At 52.6% G+C, this 18,699-nt stretch overlaps 6 protein-coding genes across 6 annotated transcripts; 2 read left to right on the forward strand and 4 right to left on the reverse strand.

Moving 5' to 3' along the window:
* Positions 1-180: 180 nt before the first annotated feature.
* On the reverse strand, positions 181-1,083 carry J4E83_008817 (uncharacterized protein; the record flags this gene model as incomplete). The annotated part of the gene is made up of 1 exon (XM_049335710.1): positions 181-1,083. One exon carries the CDS (start codon positions 1,081-1,083, stop codon positions 181-183), a length of 903 nt encoding a protein of 300 aa, XP_049185206.1.
* Positions 1,084-1,794: 711 nt separating this feature from the next.
* J4E83_008818 (uncharacterized protein) lies at positions 1,795-2,916 on the reverse strand (the record flags this gene model as incomplete). The annotated part of the gene is made up of 2 exons (XM_049335711.1): positions 1,795-2,806; positions 2,858-2,916. The coding sequence occupies 2 exons, from the start codon at positions 2,914-2,916 to the stop codon at positions 1,795-1,797; spliced, it is 1,071 nt and encodes a 356-aa protein (XP_049185207.1).
* Positions 2,917-6,609: 3,693 nt separating this feature from the next.
* J4E83_008819 (uncharacterized protein) lies at positions 6,610-8,381 on the forward strand (the record flags this gene model as incomplete). The annotated part of the gene is made up of 2 exons (XM_049335712.1): positions 6,610-7,021; positions 7,069-8,381. The coding sequence occupies 2 exons, from the start codon at positions 6,610-6,612 to the stop codon at positions 8,379-8,381; spliced, it is 1,725 nt and encodes a 574-aa protein (XP_049185208.1).
* A 1,667-nt stretch (positions 8,382-10,048) lies between these two features.
* J4E83_008820 (uncharacterized protein) lies at positions 10,049-15,266 on the forward strand (the record flags this gene model as incomplete). The annotated part of the gene is made up of 5 exons (XM_049335713.1): positions 10,049-10,778; positions 10,827-10,868; positions 10,914-11,482; positions 13,361-13,418; positions 13,528-15,266. The coding sequence occupies 5 exons, from the start codon at positions 10,049-10,051 to the stop codon at positions 15,264-15,266; spliced, it is 3,138 nt and encodes a 1,045-aa protein (XP_049185209.1).
* Positions 15,267-15,453: 187 nt separating this feature from the next.
* Positions 15,454-16,834, reverse strand: J4E83_008821 (uncharacterized protein; the record flags this gene model as incomplete). The annotated part of the gene is made up of 2 exons (XM_049335714.1): positions 15,454-16,414; positions 16,473-16,834. 2 exons carry the CDS (start codon positions 16,832-16,834, stop codon positions 15,454-15,456), a joined length of 1,323 nt encoding a protein of 440 aa, XP_049185210.1.
* A 478-nt stretch (positions 16,835-17,312) lies between these two features.
* On the reverse strand, positions 17,313-18,617 carry J4E83_008822 (uncharacterized protein; the record flags this gene model as incomplete). Its single annotated transcript, XM_049335715.1, has 1 exon — positions 17,313-18,617. One exon carries the CDS (start codon positions 18,615-18,617, stop codon positions 17,313-17,315), a length of 1,305 nt encoding a protein of 434 aa, XP_049185211.1.
* Positions 18,618-18,699: the final 82 nt, after the last annotated feature.

Here is an 18,699-nt window from a genome sequence, read left to right on the forward strand (position 1 = left end):
TACACATCATGTCATACAGTCGCTGTCATCATCACATGATGGAAGTACAGTGACCATACGTCCACTGGTATGCACCAGGTAAATGACCGTGGATTCTACATTGCACTAGGACTTTGTCAATATGATCTCTTGACGCCAATGTAGACATCTTCTCAATCATATCCTCTTTGCCATTTGACTTCATAGTGACGTTCTAGCATGCACAAGACCCAGAAACCCGTCGACCAAGATTGTCTCGAAGCTGCGATTCAAACCAATCACCGGGTCTAGAGCCGAACGCGCAGCAGCGACGGGTGCAACATGGCTTCTGGAGCGAGCCTGAAGCTTACGGCGGCGCCGCGCTGTAGTAGCCATCGCTTTGATCTGGTAAGCTTTGTCGTCCACAATATAGGAGAGCAGGTACGTGTTCATGTCCTCGCCACCAATGCTAGGGCTACTCGCACCTATCGCTGCGCTAATCTCTTCAGTATCCAGGAAGACGTCGTTCACTGTAGTCACCGCGTAGATGCACAATGTCACGACGTGTCGCCAGTTCGTCGTGATAACCTCAAACGGGAAAAGGCAGCGGTCCAGTACCAGACGCCATAACTTCAACTGTAGTCTAGCAAGATCTTTTGAGTGCTTTTGATAGGCAGGATATGCTTTCTCGAATGTTTGCATGAAGCTGGCAATTGCATACCTTGCGCTCGTATCGATGAGCAGTTTTGACACTGGTGGGAGTAGCTGCTTGATACCCTTCATCGATGCACCAAAGCACATCGATAGCTGGTTCAACATACCAGGCTGTTTGATACCCGCTTGTACGGCGCTCAGGTACAAGACCACGGCACCCAGCTGTTCGTATGTCGCATTCACCCATAGATGCTGATGATCAACGCACGTAGTCAATCCGTCCGTGATGCCGTTAACGATGGTCTGAGAGAAGCCCATATCTTTTGCGACATCGACCACATCCTCGATAAGACCTTCCAATCGTCGGTTATCGTTGACCCGGTACGCAGCAATATTTTCGGGCGTGCTAGGCACGAAGAAGTGCTTCGAGGACGTTACCACTGCGATGTCGCACTCACGAGCGCGCATCATCACCGGCACGTGAGGTTGATGGGAAGGCGGAAAGTCCGGCAAGATTAGCTCAGTCAGTCTTGAACTACGATATCTGATCCGGCCATATTGGATCATCTTTTGACGCTCGCATAGAGTGCACGCGAAAGGTGTAAAGTTCGTGATGGGTATCGGACAGTTGCGTCCGCATAATGTTACCTGCTTAGTGTGAACGGTATGGCCACATGCTGGGCGATGCAAGTGTGATGCGCCACTATAGCAAGGCTCAGTGCGATCCTGGATGCTCATACGGAGCGTCGTCAAGTGAGGACGCCGATGGCCGCTCTCTAGCGTTTTCTCGTGTTCTGCGACTGTGCGACGAAGTTCTTTGCGAGGCCTTGTATCTTCCATCGTGAAAGGCCAAAAGCAAGTCTCGTGATCTAAGGGGGTGTGAAATGTGGGTTTGGGTTGGGACTACATGTTATAGCGCATCTGCTCGGTGATTCAACAGCGCTGATACGGCATAGTGATGATTGGCGCTAGGTCTCGTTGTAAACGCAGGTTATCTCGCGTGCTGATAGCCCGTTATCAAACTGTAACAGTATCACCGATCTCCAGCATAGATGCAACAAGGGATCTTCAAGGCACTTGGACGGAAGAGTTGTGTGGTTGCTCATTTTGATGTAAATGATCTTGATGCATTGTATACATTACTCAATATGTACAAAGTCATACAGTCATTCTCTTTTTCGTCTAGTAGTGACCCTTCTTGGCCTTGATACCCTTGAGGAAGCCAGCGTAGGCAGGCTTCTTCATGTAGTTGTCGTCCCAGAGAAGGGCAGCACCCTCGTTCTCGAAGACACCAGGGATCCAAGAGTACTTGTCGGAGATACCCCAGACAGTCATACCAATGCATCGCTTGACGTTCATGCACGACTTGGCAACACGCTCGAAAGCATCGGCCTGGACCTGGAGCTTCTCGGGAGTGGCGGGTGTGAGCATGCGGAGATCGATTTCGGTGTAGACGACGTCAACGCCGAGGTCAGCAGTCGCGCGGAGGGCAGCCTCGAGTGTTGCTTGATCGGGAGCGGCACCAGGAGCGCTAGGGGTGGGCTCGCTGGCAAGATGGGCCTGGTAGCCAACACCGTCGATGCGGACGCCGTAGGACTTGATGAGCTTGACGATACGCTGAGCACCCTGCGTCTTCTCCGCGTTGTACTCGAGGTTGTAGTCGTTGTAGAAGAGATCAGCCTTGCCGCGGTACTTGTTGGCGAAGCGGAAAGCGATGGGGAGGAAAGCATCGCCGATGGTGTCGTACCAGACGCTGGAGCGGTAGGTACCGTTCTCGTTCAAGGCCTCGTTGACTACGTCCCAGCGTGTGCAAACGCTCTTGTACCGGGTCATGACGGTCTTGATGTGGTCCTCCATGATGCCAATGAGGGTCTTGTTGTCGAATCCGCCCTCAGATACCCAGGCGGGCAGCTGAGAGTGCCAGACCAAAGTGTGGCAGTGAACCTCAAGCTTGTTCGCCTTGGCGTATGCCGCATAGCGGTCGGCATCCGCGAAGGTGTAGTTGCCTTGGTTTGGGTGAACAGACTCAAACTTCATTGCGTTCTCGGGAGTGAAGGAGTTGAAGTCGGCCTTGATGATCTCGCCTTCGCGGGTCTCGTTGCGGAGGGTCAGGGCTGTGCCGATGAATTCCCGTCCTGCCTTCTTCATGGCCTTGTAGAGGCTGTCCTCCTTTGGCTTGCCATGGCCGTAGGTACTATTTCCATGTTAGCCAACTGCAATGGTGGCGAGAACGCGGGTGACTTACGGGCTGGCAACAGCGGAGCTGGCAATCGCCAGGCTGGCGACAATGCTGGAGAAACGCATGGTGATGAGACTTGTAGTGTTGACTGATTCGAGGTTGTCTGCCACGGATACCCTTAAAGACACGGCGAGCCTGTCATCCTATATATTCTTCGACGGTTATTCTAGAAGTCTAGCGTATGCATGCTCAATCAATCTATCCGCTCTCGCGGTTCATCTTCACCCCAGTCGTTTTGTTTAACCGGGCTCGTGGCTCATGTGCAAACTTGTCCTTCGCCGCTGTAAACCATTTGACCTAGCTGCATGGCGCCACCTGCTTTGCGGGTTGCGGAGTTTCTCCAGACTAATCCACAAATCAACCGGCTTGGACCTCGGGATCATCGGGGTCTGGTCCTACTTCTGGGGTAGACGTTCTGGGCGCCGCTGGCCATTGCCTAAGCGAAATGCACATCCGGGGTAGACAGGCACGTGAGATGCAGGTCCCACTCATGTCGACAACGCAGGTGCAGATACGGCTGCGTTAATGGAGACTGGCCGGTTAATGTCAAGTAGTCCTCAGCCTCAAGCGTCCACTCCATCCATCCGAGGGTCTGATGCACTTGTCGGCGGTGGTGGTGATGATGGTGGAAGAGATGGAAGAAATGAGGGGAAGATGCCTGGTTGCTGGGTTTGGCCGCTCAGGGTCCGCGCTCACGGTTGATTGACGACCCACAACACCGTAAACTGCGATCAACATGCACATCAATATATCGCGCATTCAATCTACGTCAATCCAACATTTTGTTTATTATTATCCTCCTTCTCTCAAGTCGGATCAATCATTGCATTCTCTGTCCCACAACCTTACACTCCAGTCCTCCGGCAGATCTCATTAAACTCGATGACGACAGGAGAAGCCGTGGAGATTTAGCCCACCCGTAAAGCCACGAACCACCTGGGCATCGTTTCCTTTTTTAGCGCGAATGTTTACTTGTGCGTGTCCCGCCCCAATGACCAAGATCGCACTTTAGCCATTTTAACCGGCGCCGCATCAACTTCCTCAGATCGCATTCTGGGCGTCTCTTCAGTAAAATGACACCGATGACATTGAGTTTGCCTCAGTCAAGGGAACTTGGTCGACAGCCAGGTGCGGAAGAGTCCGTAGAAGTGGCAACCGGAGTAATGGGGCCGAAATCAGTGCCATGACTCGACGCGCGTCGCCCCGTGACAATGCGGCAGAACGCTCATCAACACCATCCATCTCATCACCTTTCAGTTCGTCCAAATATGGTTTCCAGCTAAGCATATCGTGCTGTACGATATGTAGAGAGCCTACCTAGTTACAGTCGAAGAGTGCTTTCACCGGGACTAATCCACTTGGTGTTCTCTTCCAAACATCCAATGCCCACAACGCCTTCTCGGATACCCGTTATGAGAAGTGCTGGAATCCTCTCCAGGGCTGCGATCATAAGACGTCTGCTCTATGATCTGGACCACATCGCTGTCCACATCCACAAAGCTTCAACGATCCGAACACGACATATGTTTTGAGTTCCAAGTATCAGCAGACGTGCTGTAACTCACAAATTGCGGGAGCCGCCCTAGAGACGACAGAAGAGAAAAAGTTGTTTATGCTGACGGCTATCGACACGGATATAGATTTATAGCGGACTTTACACCAGCCACAGTACCGATGGGTGTCGATGATCCAGGAAGATGGTACTCACGCTTACAGTACTGCTGCACACAACCGGAGCAACTCGGCAGCGACTGTGAATGGCATGATCGGTCGCGTCGCTTTGTGGATCTTCATGTGGAGCATTTTACTCATCCAACTCCACAGTCGTCCTTCATTTCTACTTGTATCTCGAGTTCGTTACTCCCGGCTAGTCTTCGATCGATGATTTGTCACCAAGCTTCCTGGCCGAGAAGAGACCCTTCAATGTCACGAATTAGTCAGTATCAGTATTGCTACAATGTTTATTGGTCTTTCTCATTTACGACGAAGAAGTGATCTACAGAAATTAGCTACAGCGCAGCCTCAATAAGAACGGCACTCGGCGCTGCAGCCATCTACATTGTGCAAGCACATCACCCGACACCTACGCCTTCACGAACCAGTTATCTGTATCGCCAAAGCACTGAGTCATGCTATCGAAACCCATCTTTGTTTCCATCTCCCCTGATCACCGAAATTCTCCACGCCGAACCGTGTCGGTGGAGGCATTGTGACACTCTCAAGAGTTTCGTCTCATCATGACTCTCCCCCGACTTACCATGTCCGGGCTGCGCATGCGGTCCCATACCATCAACTTGGTGGACTGAAGATGCAGTTTACAAACAATACACCTGCATTAGACGTCCCGGGAGCAAAGGTCACAAAAAGAGCCGCAATAATACGGAAGGTTCTGGTACATCTTCTGAGTCAGGTACTTGGAGCCTGATTTCGAGCCTTGGTAGATCAAGGCCTGCGTTCTCATTTGGGCCAGATGACCAAATGGAAAGGCTACAACCTTTTGGTGACAAGACTACGAACTACAGCACGCTGCATCCAATGCGATACAACGAGCAGGCCTCCGTTTGCTGATCGGCAACGCCGAGGTGTGTCACGGGTGAGTTGGAGAACGCGAAAAGGAGAGACGTGAAGTCAAGTGTCTTCACATCATGAGAAGATGCCCAAGACGCACTTCCGGATAGTGAGGGCTGAGAGCTGAGGTCGAGTGGCGGTTGATGACACACATCAGTAATCATGTAGGGAACTGAGCTTGCTAAAATCTTCATGCACCTACTCAAGGTCAGGCCTTCATGCGTGATGCGGACTCTGGTAACGCCAAAGGTCGGTGAACGTAGGTTACGAGCCCGTTGAGTATAACGCGACGCGACAGACCTCATCTTATCGGACTGGAAATTATTGCCTTCCAATCACAGTGCGTCGTCAAAAAATGATGCGCGACCACGGTACCCACCACCTCCGGTCTCATCGAAAATCCATCGAGGCTCGAACACAAAAGACAGGGAGAGGCGAACTTGGGCATGTACCCCGACTATGAGGTTGGGCACACGATCGACGGAGTTATCAGAGAAGCGAGCGAGATTTGCATACGCGAAACATGTCCCCGAAAGACGCTAGTGAGTCGGCAAGTGCTGATTGGCTCGATGGACGGGACAGCGCGTGGCTGAACAACGTTCCGACGTCAACGGTCCGAATTAACATTTTCCTTCGCCGCAAAAGGCCCGTCCTGTCAGGAGAATTGCGACACGAACAGCAAGATTCCTTGAATCTAAGATGAGGGCGACTCGCGGATGTCAACAAACCAAGGCCTGCGCCTGCACCTACGCTGTGACGTCACCACTCTACGCAGAGCATCGGCGGTCGCCGGACCACTTCGAAGATGAGATGAGTGAGTTCGTTGCGTACCATGGAGTAAGAGAACGATGTGAAGCTGTGGAGAAGCGCATATGTCTCGTCGCCCAGGTACCGACCATTCTGAGACTCTAGGTAGTATGTACCCGAAGTACTCATGACGGACCAATCCAATAGGGTTCTTTTCCTTACCCGAGTTTTCAGGTCTGCAGGTGTCGTCAACGCCCGATCCCCATAGCCTAGGTGCCCATGCCCAAGCTTAGCAGATCATCCCCTTGTTAATGCGTCCCTGCAATCCATATCAGGGACAGTCATGGCTGACGCCAAAAATACCCGTGCGAGGTTGACGCTGTCACAAATACACAACACCAGATCTTACATTTTTGGAGGACATCCATCGTTACCAAGGGACGATGGCTTGCGCAAACGGCTCCAAGCCGTTGCTCCTGCCCTGGGCAAACAACACTGTCTCCGCTGACGGCACTGTCCTCACCAGAGGCATCTCCTTCGCTATCGGCACTCCTCCGCAACCCTTTTCCTTGACGCCATCGACGCTTTCCGACAATCTCTTCATCAACAATGCAGCAGAGTGCGTGGCAGCTACGAACACCAGCTGCATTGGCCAGCTCGGTGGCATCTACGATAGTGCAACTTCGACCACGTTCAAAGAGGTAGACTACGCGACCTGGACTGGCAGTAGAGAGTCCGTTGATCTAGCATACGCGAGCTCCTACATCTTCTTCGACGATGCTGCGGCTTTTGGTCTCAAACCGGATGCAAACAAGTTCGCGACCTTTCCCATGTACACCAACGGATCCACTGATAGTAAGTCCATGAGAAAATTGGTTCTTTGCAGCACTGACGCGTTGTAGCAAGCGCAGACGCGCTCATGAAGAACGAGCCAAGCTATCGAGCGACTCTGCCTCTGGGAATGGACTCGAGCTTCTTGAACTACCTCGTGGACGCTGGCCAAGCTTCTTCCCGAACGTATGGACTATGGGCCGGATCAGAATCTGAAGAAGCACCCCAAGATGGCTTGATAGTCGTTGGTGGCTACGACGAAAGCCGCCTCAAGAGCGCAGCCACTACCTTTCCTATGTTTTCCGACTGTCCAACTTGCGCTATCCTTACGGCCATCACGTACGATGTTGGCGGTAAGAGCACCACGCTCTTCGCGGACGCAAAGGACACTCTTGTCGTACATCTAGACCCTTTCTCATCTGACATTAGACTGCCAGCTGCGATGTTAGACAACCTTGCTGCGGCGGAGACTACTGCCTTTTGGAACGAAACCTCGCTTCACTTCGAGCTTCCTACCGACCCAGCTCCTGCTGGCACCATCACCGTCACGCTGTCGGACATGGGCACCCCCGGCGGCGACGCATCCAAACCCTCTGTCGCAACTTACAAGTCCGTCATTCCAGCTACTGAGCTCTACAGCCGGCCCCGGGCATACAATGCTGCAGGGCTGTACGAAGTGGACAATGCGACAGTCTTCAACATGGCCGTGACGAACCAAACCGGACCTAGTACCATGACCATCGGAACCCTGGGCCTACCCTTCTTCACGCAAAACTACCTCATCGTCGATCCCGATGCGCAAAACTTCCAGCTCGCACCTGCAGTTGTCACAGCAGCCGACCCCAAAGGCGCCGATGCGAAGGTCAAGCAAGTGTGTCGCGTCTTGCCAGGCGCAAAGGCAAAGACTCAGATCGGCCCCATAGTTGGAGCAGCGATCGGGGGCATCGTCGGTGCACTTCTAATTGTCGCTCTGGTCTGGTGGTTGCGCAGACGTAAGAACAACGCCAACGGCCAACGACACTCTCGTGGAGAAAGCGACGCACCGACCGCGACATCACAGAACCCAATCGTCCGACGCACGCAAGACCACGTTTCTCTGGACAGTAGCTCCCTCGACCTACCGCGCCAGATGCCTGCTGCACCTCCCTCCGCCATGGTGCTGAGCGACGGTACTACATTCCCATCCCCAATCTCCGGTCGTTCAAAGAGCAAGCTCGGCGGCAAACACGAAGACCCTCGAAGGGGTCTGGTCCACGACAGCTTCAAAAAAGTCGACGAAGAGAACGATGGAAGGCTATTGGACGAAAGACCTATGGGACTGAGCGAGACGATCCATTCACGAGGAACTCTACCGAGGTTGGCAGCGGAGCATACGGTCGAATGATGATAGCGTTCTTGTTATTGCGCATACCCACACCCACACCCGCCTGATTTCCTTTTTGTCCTTACGACATTGTAATACCCCACTGCAGAACAAAGAATAGGAATTCGGATATCTACAAACACCCTGCCTGTACAATACCTTCGCCGATGAAGCTGGCTTCAACATAATACAAACTACTGCGTCTTGCAAATGAGCTACTGCCGCTGCGCTTCTCTGTGTCAGCCCGAGCGGCCTTGCCACTGTGCTGAACTTGCATGAGCCTTCAGCCCTCAGCCCAAGGCCACCTACTTAGGCATGCAAGCTGACTTCGCGCTTTGACTGTGGCGAGCTGTGGTCGAAATTGTTTTGAGTGCCCTCGTCGATGCCCAACATACACAACAAAAGTAGCTCGCGAAAAGACTTCAGCCTCGAGCGCGAAGTTCAGATATTTGGTGGATGCCGATGATGATGCACGGAAGCCTTTCCGCGACAAGCCGGACCCCTTGCAACAAATGCGCTAGTCCAGACGAGCTTAGCGCAGCCCCGCAAATTTCGGAAGAGCCGCCTCCCAACCTCGTGGAAGGCGCAACATGGTTTGCTACACGAGCGTCCAGCCTCGGCTTCCCCGCCATCGAGAGTCCGTCTTCAATGAATCTCGTGCGTTCAGCCCTGAAAAAGTTGTCCTCTTCGTGGCATCGTGCCCTCAGATCAACGACACATTTACAGATCTTGTCAAACTCGGCAGCCCTTTCCGGCAGGTCGCAATGCACCACCAACCCCTACTTTACTCATCACGACTACTCACGAGGCTTCTACTACGTACGCAGATCTGTACCACTGGCTCATCACAGTAACAGTACGCAAGAGAAAGATTCTGGCCTTGCGATGACGTGTGCTACCGGGTTCACGTCGGCAGTGCATCCTAAAAAGAGCACGTTCGAAACTTTCCACGGGCAACTGCAGCATCGAGATATAGTTTCGCCCCCGAGGTCCTCACGCTAGCCCAGCCCCACTGCCTCGTGGAGGCGCGTCATTCCGTTTGGTGATCGTGGACCTGCCGTCGGTACGTTCTGGTGAAAGCTGGCATGCCTTGTACAATGGCTTATGATCGGCGCGGAATCTGACTTTCACCAGGAAGCAAAGATCCAGAACATGGATCACGGGATCGGGGACGTAGCTATGGGAACTAAAGACCTCGAATGCTTCTTTCGCGTATTCTACGAAGCCGCCGACAGCATCGCGAAGAGAACCGGAGACTGATAGACTCGAGTGTTTGAGCTGAGATGGCTTGTACCAAGCTTTTCGAACAGGCGACACGGCACTTCTATGAGTACAAGTTCTTCCGTGCTCACCTGCGCAATGGGTGTGATGAAAAGATGCGACGTCGTCTCGCATGTATCTACAACAGCCCTATCCGTTCAAGGAGCGCCCATGTGGCAGACGGCCATGACTTCACTCGACCATCAAAAAGGGCGTACCCACGATTGCAAAGGACTACGTGGAATGAAAGTGTCGATTCTTTTAAGTGAAAGTGCTTGTCGCAGTTGTCTCTTAAGCCATGGCTCTCCACGGTGGAGACTCAATGGAGCCATCAATGTTCTTCACAGCAACCCTGAGGGGATACAAGAACTGCCCACTACAGAATCTGGCAACCTACACCGGCTGTATCCAAGCACTAACCCATAATCATGAGCTCAACTGCTCCCTTGGAGGGGTACATCAAGCGAGCCTTAGCAGATCCCGCGGCCACCATATTTAGGCCCAGCATTCACATGCCACCGCCATATTTGATCAAGGGGAGGATCAACTACATCTTGACATTCCGGGGCTGCTTCAATCCGCCTCATCAAGGACACAAGGAAACATTATGCCACGCCTTCTTTCGAGGTGGCGAGGGTATGCACCTGATAGCCGCCTTCATCTTCCCCTTGGACGACTATTCCGTAGCCTCGAAGTACAGACGCGGAAAATCGGGCTCAAAGGACCTCGTTCTTACCCTTCAACAGCGTATCGACCTCATTAACAATAGTGGTCTCTATGGTGGCTGGCACTGGTGCCACCCACGTGGTGAGCGAGGCTCTGAAGCATTCAAAGATCGACTCATATCAGAGGCCGCAGCAGATGGCTTCAACATACAGTTTATCACTTTAATTGGACCTGATCACGCTGATCAAGAATATGGGTCCCCCGGATACTGGGGGCCTACTATAGTCGTTGGTACCGGGGATCCAGAACGCACCAGCCTACGCATGGAGACGGAAACGGGACTACGCAAATTGACAGCTTACAACGACTGGCGGATGGAAACACTCGAAGAACTCTTAATCCAGCAGTTGGGAGCTGGCGGTGACTTGACGTGGCTGGAGCAGAAGTTATCAATGCTGTTTCCGCGCGCAATGGCGAACCTTCCGGTCGACCGTACGTACGATGCCTTCTCTTGCGCGACCATAGCTAATATTGATCCAGGCGACGAGCGGCTCCAGATGATCAAGGATCGACTACGCACAGGTATCTGGCGTCTTGGACAGACACGAATGTGTCACCACTCTACAGGGCCATCTACCGAATGGCTGCGTTATGTGCCCACACGCTTCTTCGGTATGACAGGCGGTGTCTGGTTTGTCGGCTACAAAGAGGAACCACTATCATCAACACGACTTCGCCGCGCGCTTGCAGCCTCCAATGATGGAGAACAGCTCAGCAAGTCCATCACGGACGTTGCACTCAGCCCGCGGCTGCTAACCCGATTTGTGAAGGCGCACGCCGCTGCTGCGACCCCTCAACGCAAACGTCCCGCGGAAGAGGACAAAGGAGCTGAGGCGAAACGCGTAGAGCGAGAAGGACAGCAACGCCAGTTCAAGAGGCTAAAGCAAGACTTTGCGCGAAACGAGAATGCGTATAGAGCAAACCAAAGGATTGCCTGGCGGGGTCGAGAGAAGAGCGATTTCCGTGATTGGAACCGCTTGGAATGGCAGGATCGTAGGGATGTTTATAAAGCAGAGCGCACCATGACTCAGGACTGGAAGACGCTCAAAGATCCAATCAGGAAGGAGAACATCTTGTTCGAGTATTTGGAGAAGATGCTTAGAGAGAGCAAAAAGAGTGCGGATGCGCGTGCTAAGGTAGAGGCGTCAAAGCCAGATCATGCCCAGGTGTATAATTATAATCCTTGAAGGAATGCAATACCTTTGAACATCATGTCCCTTGCCACATAAATCCACTCTTCATGGCTCAAAGTTTGTGCTACTAGGTGCGATGTTTAGATCCGGCGATCGCAATGATGCGAGAAGTGTAGGAGCCAAAGGCTAACAATGTAAGAATGCTCCTATGGCTACAAGAAGGTTTGGATATCAATGAGTGGACGATGGTGATAACTGCAATATGATAAGCCTCGCAGGATGGAACTCTCGTTGGTATCGCGACAAACGTTGACATACGCAGCGCCGGTCAGATCATGTGGGGCTTGCTTATGTCATCAACGTGGCTTGCTTGTGAGCTGGACGCGTCCGACGCGACACCCCTCTTCATCCTTCCATCTCCGCTTTCACCGTTACCACGTGCCTCCGGCATATGCGCATCAAAATCTCGCGACTTCTGTTCAGATCGAGCGTATCAGCTCTTCGTCATGCATCGGAGTTCACCCAAATCAAGGTCCTCAAGGATATTGCGATGAGCAGCGTCTCCCTGGGTATCCATGTATGCTTTCAACGGGCGATACCTGGATGACACAGCCCCACCTCAACAAAACATGCCGTCATCTCCTTGACCAAGCTCGATGGAATGGCCTTTCCAGAGAACCACTGCATCGGCAGAAGAGGCTCCAGTGGCTACTACACTAGCCAGTACCTAGACGCACCTGCCAAAATACGGGTTCAACGGCACCTAAACCTCAACACGAAGAACAGATCCGGCCGATGACAGCGCGCAACGTGTTTGGTGATACCAAATACCCTTCTTCGTACGCGTAGGTCCTCCTGGGTGGCCAGATACTTTTACATGTACCGAGCAAGTCCGTGTTGTCCTCCACCGGTCGTTTTCACGGTGGCTTAGCTTCCCCGCACTTCCGCAAAGCGCTCTTCGAGCCGTCGCATTGGCACCTATCATTGGCATTGTCAACGATGCGACATCACCTGTAAGCTCCGGCCCGACGCGCTGGGCGTGCTTACATTGGAGTACGTAGATCGACGATGGACCGTGATCTCGCGTTACCCCAGGCTCGGCAATGACGATTCTGCCTTGGCTAGACATAGCCTTCCACTTTACGAGGATGCCCACGCATGCTCACGCGGTGCCACAGATCGCCTTCGTTTGTCAAGTCTTGGTGGTACCAAGACTGTGGCAAAGTACATCGCCATGCTCCACGTGCTTTTTCGCCATCTTGCCGTCCTCTGCTCGCGTAAGCAAAGCAGCCTTGATCCTACACCACCCACCGGATCTTATACCACTATTGCACTGGACCGGGATCCAGGATTCATCGTAAACAGCTCCAAGCTTATTTAGAAACTCTGTAAGACATGAAAGGCGAGCATCACCGGTTTTCTCGGAGTCAGCCGGAAATCACGGCGTGGCTGACAGCAAGTCTTGGGTTACTTTGACTTGTTCTTTTCAGCATGAGACGGCTTTTACCAAGGCGCAGAAAGTCTATACCCAAGGTCTTGGCTTCCTCTGCCTTGGTTCAGCTTCCGGTGGCAGTACAATGGACATGATATAAAGAGATGTACTCGCTCTCATCACATCTGTTGTACCTTCTGATCATCTCAGTGCCGTGTAGCCCTGTCGATCTATTCTTGGCTGAGCTTCCCAAGAAGAGTTGCAAGCGTCTGTTCTGATCACATCGGAGAGAAAGCAAGTGAAGTCTCAACATGCGGTACCTCACAGCCGCCAAGGCATCTACATATGCCTTGCTTTCGTTTTCGTCCATCGCCTCTGCCTGGCCAACGTACAATTTGCACAACTCTCAATTCGCGAAACGTCAAGGCCCAGGAGATCTTCCTCCTCAGGGGGGTCAAACTGAAGAACCAGTCTTCAATGAAGAGTACGACTTTATCGTCGCAGGTGGTACGTTCAACTCTTTGTTCGCCGCGTGAGATCATCGGCAAACGGATCATACCTGCGGATACTGTCCACAAGGTGGGATCATTTCATGAACCCCGCTAACAACAACCAGGAGGAACGGCCGGTCTCGTCTTGGCTAATCGCCTTACTGAGTCTGGACACTTCTCCGTGCTGGTTCTTGAAGCTGGGCCCAGTCCCGAACAGGTTCTAGCATACGAATCGCCTGGCGGCAACCAGTTCATCAAAGGCAGCGTAATTGACTGGGGTCTGCTTACCACACCACAAGAGCATCTGAACAACCGCACCCTTCAGTATCTCCGCGGACGAACTCTTGGTGGCTCGAGCACGACAAACGGTCTCTACTACGCGCGAGGCTCAGCCAGTGTATACGATCATTGGGCCAAGTTGGGTAACCCTGGATGGAGCTGGAACGATGTCTACCGCCTTTTCAAGAAGAGTACGAGGTTGAACGCGCCCACCTCGACGGCGGAGCTCTCGGCTTTCAGCCAAGAGTACAAGACGTTCGATGAAGATGCTTATGGCGATGGGCCGCTTCAGCTAGGTTTCCAGGGATACGTTCCACCATCTACCGAAGGTTTTGTTGTTGCTTGCAGCGAAGCGGCCGACATCCCTGTCGTCGAGGATCTCAACCTCGGTAACGGCGAAGGTGTCAAGCATGGAACGACGACCATGGATAGCATGTTGCGAAGGAGCTCCAGCTACGACAGCTTCTATCAGCAAGCTCGCAACCGAACGAATCTTAAGGTGCTGCATGACGCTCCTGTCACCGGTATCGTTATGAGTAAGCCATCTTCGACGAACTCCACGAGCAAGCCACGCGCGATTGGCGTCAGCTACATCAACCAAATCACCGGTTTCGTAAGCCAAGCAAGAGCGCGAAACGAAGTCATCGTCAGCATGGGTGCCTTCCACTCGCCTCAGCTCCTCATGGTCTCAGGTATCGGTCCCGCCGACGAACTCAAGAAGGTCGGTATCACGCCTGTCGTCGTCAATGAAAATGTTGGCCTTCATCTCAACGACCACTCAGTCTTCAGTATCATGGCGCGTGCGCAGGACAACGCTTCCACTACGGACATGTCTCGCACGCCTCAGAATCTGCGCGCTGCTCAAGAGGCATTCTACCAAAATCTCACCGGCCAATACACTGCTCCTTCCGGTGTCACAAACGGCTTCCAAAAGCTCAGCGAGCAGCAATTACGCGACATCGGCGCTCAGGCTGTCATTGATGCTGGCCTGGCAAACCAGACTCATATCGAGTATCTATTCGAGAGCGTATGGTACCCCTGGATTCCAACACCATACTGGGCCCCACTATCGAACGACTCCTACATCTCAGTCACCGCATCAAGCATGGTCCAGCTCTCCCGCGGCACAGTCAGCCTCCGCAGTGCTTCCATGTCCGACAGCCCCCTCATCAACAGCAACTACTATGCCGACCCCACCGACAGCGCCATTGGTATCGCTTCATTCAAGTACCTCCGCGCTATCCTTCGCCACCCGGCCTTGTCGCGCTTCACTATCGGCCCGAATTCTGGCGAAGTCAGCCCTGGTCCGGCTGTTGCTGATGACGACGACGAAGCTATCCTCGAGTACATCAAGGCGAATACCATTCCCAACTGGCATGCTACTGGTACGAACCAGATGCTTCCGCAGGAAGATGGTGGTGTTGTGGATAGTAGGCTGAGGGTGTATGGTGTTGATGGGCTGAGAGTTGTTGATTGCAGTATTGTACCGGTACTTCCGGATGCTAACATCTTGGCGAGTATCTATATGGTGGCTGAGAAGGGTAGTGAGATGATTAGGGAAGACTGGGGTGACGCGATGTATTAATGAGCATGGAGGTGAGAGGAGATTCTTTGATATTGTACAAGAAGAAGTATGAATCATTATGGCCACTGCACATGCTCTGAGCGCACACCTCCTCGACTGTGGTACCTGTTTCCATGCGTGTCTTCCAAACATCCAAAATCAGGGTGTTGTATGCCGTCGGACGCACCCGGAGATGCTCACAGCTCTCCTACATACCGCCTGCCCACATCACGATGGCCTCCGCCTCCTTACGGACGACGGGGTCGTTCGGTACAAGTGACATAGCTCCACGGATAAGATCCAGAGCGTAGACAGCTTGCAATCTATCACCCCAAATCCGAATGCACACAGCGCGGCGGTACAAGATCTTTGCCTGGAGCATCGTAGGACATACCCAGGTGTATCCTTCTTTCCACTGTCCTGGTTCAACACACTTGGCAGACGTTTCAAGGCAGGATAGGGTGAGGTTCCTATACGATTGCCGAATTGCCAGCGGTATGGATTCGTTCTTGGAGTCGGGGCCCCACTGCATGATGTTGACCAGTGCCGAATTGAGTCCAAGTGAGCACTGCAGCTCAGCCATCTGGTCGATCCAAGGCTCACCGCCAATCTTGATAAGCTTAGCCCAGGAGGTGCCCTCGCGCATACGATCGATCTCATGCATGCTTGTTCCCCAAGCGGAGAACGCCTCCATCAGTCGACCTTCGCGGTAGAGTTGAGCACCGCGGTCTTTGCTCTCCCTCATGAGTTTGACGATATGGTGTGGGTCATTCCACTTTTCCAACATCATCAGCCTTTTCAGCTCCGTTGCGACATCAGGTGAGACATGACCATGGACTTCGACTTTTTTGAAGTCTCGTAGGCCAGTCAGTTCCCAGAGCAAGATCCTCTGGGTAGCCTCGGAGAAGAAGTCTGTCAAGTCGTCTTGGTACCATGGGCCTTGATAAGCGAGCATCGGAGCCACAGTTATGATGAAAGTCGCATTCTTGGCGAGCCCTGGTACAATGGTTTTTGCCATCTCGAAGCTGCCACAGAACTTCTCAAGTTGCTGACCTAGGATGACGACGCTTGCTGGTTGACTGGCGCCTACGTGCGAACTGGGCCCCCCATCTGCGGAAGGCATAGTGAGCTCCTCATCTGCGGCAGACATAGTGATATCGACAAGTTGTCTGCCATCAGATGTTAGGAAACTCAGTCAGAATGATAGACCTTGTTGCTTTGACGTACTCATTGAACTGCGCTGCGCGTTGTCCACTTGCGACGACGGGGACGTTTTGGCCAGCGATGATGTTGTGGAAAGTGCGTTTACCCGGGCAGCTGATCCGAACGAATCTGTTGGTTTTTACCATGATGTCGTAGGCTTCACGATGAACCTGGCTGTTCACACGAAGGATGGCAGAGTCGTTCCACTGTTGAGCGGGGAGAAGTTTGAACTCATAGCTGTTCTTGGTAAACAGATCCTCGGGTATCTTGCGGGCAGGAGGTGGGGCGGGTCCAAACGAGCAGAGCAGCAAAGTATACACTTTGTTTCTGAGCTCTCCGGGAAGGTCCATGAAGCGAAAGGGCGTATCGGTATCGGCGGTAGCCATGTTAGCGTCGACTGTGGCAGTCATCTTCGCGACGATTGAGTTGGAATCGAGTGGGGAGTTGTTGTGCAAAGGTCGAAGGTGGGGGCAGTCTGTGGTTTGCTTTCCCACGTGCGCGTAAGGCGGTCTAGCGCTCGATAAACAAACATTGGAGTCCGAGCGTGGCGGTGACGCAACGGCAGCTCACTAAGGCGCACGTCGGAGGCGAAAAAGAGATGAACGAGCATTTTTTACGTCATTGCTGTGACATCAATCCACATTGCACAAGCCATTGCATGCAACCTCGAGTTGAGAAGACATGAAGAACAGTACGCACAGCTACACAATTTACAGATGGAGTAGACGAATACGAGGGAATATGAGATCAACTTCAAACACTTTATTCGTACATGTATCTGCTTAAAAGTTCTGCCTGAGACGCAGAAACGCAGGTACCAGCGCGTCTCGTGGGAAAAGACTGGTTGTGAGCGTAATCGTTACATTACATATCGATTGTAATGTCTCCATTTTCAGACAGATGGATGCGAATCGAATCCCCATCGGCATCGAAGTGGCTGCCAGAAGCACTCCATCTGAGTATGGCGTCATGTACTTTCATGATATCTCTGTCGCGAGGCGAGAGTTCGAGAGCGACTTCCATGAACTCGAGTGCGAGGCCCGCGTTGCGACTATTGCCGCCTAGGAGAATCATTATCGCTTGTCGGTAGAGTAGCTTAGCAAATCGAGCATCTGAGGGCTCCCATTCGCGACCTTTTTGCCAAAGATTTGGCTCCATGCATTCTCCCACGGCGGTCATGGTACGCTTTAAGATCATGTTGAGAGCGTCCATAAGCCCTCCATGTTTGCCGTTCTCCATCTCGTCGTTGAACATCGCTATGATAGCGTAGCAGAGACCCAGGCAGCATGAGAACCTTAGCTCAATCATTGCATCGACGAATGAATCTCCTCCCAACAAGACGAGGTTGCCCCACGACGAAGATTCGCGGATACGGCCGATCTCCACCAAACACTCATTCCATGACCCTAATACTTCCCTGCGAGAGTCATAGTACCACTTCACATCAGCGTGATCTTTCAGTCCTTGGAGTTGGTGAAAAGTTTCAACAGGATCCGACCATTCATCCTTGCACATGTCCGCCGCCGTTGCGATCGCAATCTCGGACGACACGCGACCGTGTACGTGGACATTCTTGAAGCCCCGCATGTAATTCTTGAATGGGGCGAGCAGGCTGAGTTGTATTTCTTCCGAGACGAAGGCGTCGAAGGAATCTTTGTAGACTGGATTGGGCTCGCCGAGCAGGGGCGCAACGTCCACGTCGATTGTGAGACTTGTATCAAAACCGCTTCGATTGATGTTTTCACAGAGAGGTTGTAAGTCTCCGGCGAGGAGCATGACGCTCATGGGCGGCTCATGCGAAGGCGTTGACGTCGATAACGTTACTGATAGCATGTGGCCCTTGAACTGAGAGATATGCAGATCATTGAGGGTGATGACCGACACATCACCCTCCTGTAGGATTTCCATCAATGGTAAAGGCAGATATGCGCGGACAGCGACGAAACGATTCACCTTCACCATGACATCGTAGGCTTCAAGATGGACTCGACGACTGGTGGAGAGGATGGCTGTGTCGGCGCGGTGGCCATCAGATGCAATAGGCAAATGGAAGTTGTCGACAGTCTGCTCGACTGGGTACCCGAACGAACATAGCAACAGGGTGTAGACTTGATTGCGCAGTTCTCCGGGTAAGTCCATGAAGCGGAAGGGTTGAGCGAATTTGGACATTATAGCGACTGCGCGCCACTTCTGATGGCGGAAGTGGTCTCGGAGCTTTAGCGAAACAGTTCTTTTCGAGGCAACGTAGAAA

This window comes from Alternaria metachromatica, assembly GCF_023757995.1.
Source record: "Alternaria metachromatica strain BMP 0045 chromosome Unknown scaffold_27, whole genome shotgun sequence".
Taxonomy (NCBI): Eukaryota; Fungi; Ascomycota; class Dothideomycetes; order Pleosporales; family Pleosporaceae; genus Alternaria; species Alternaria metachromatica.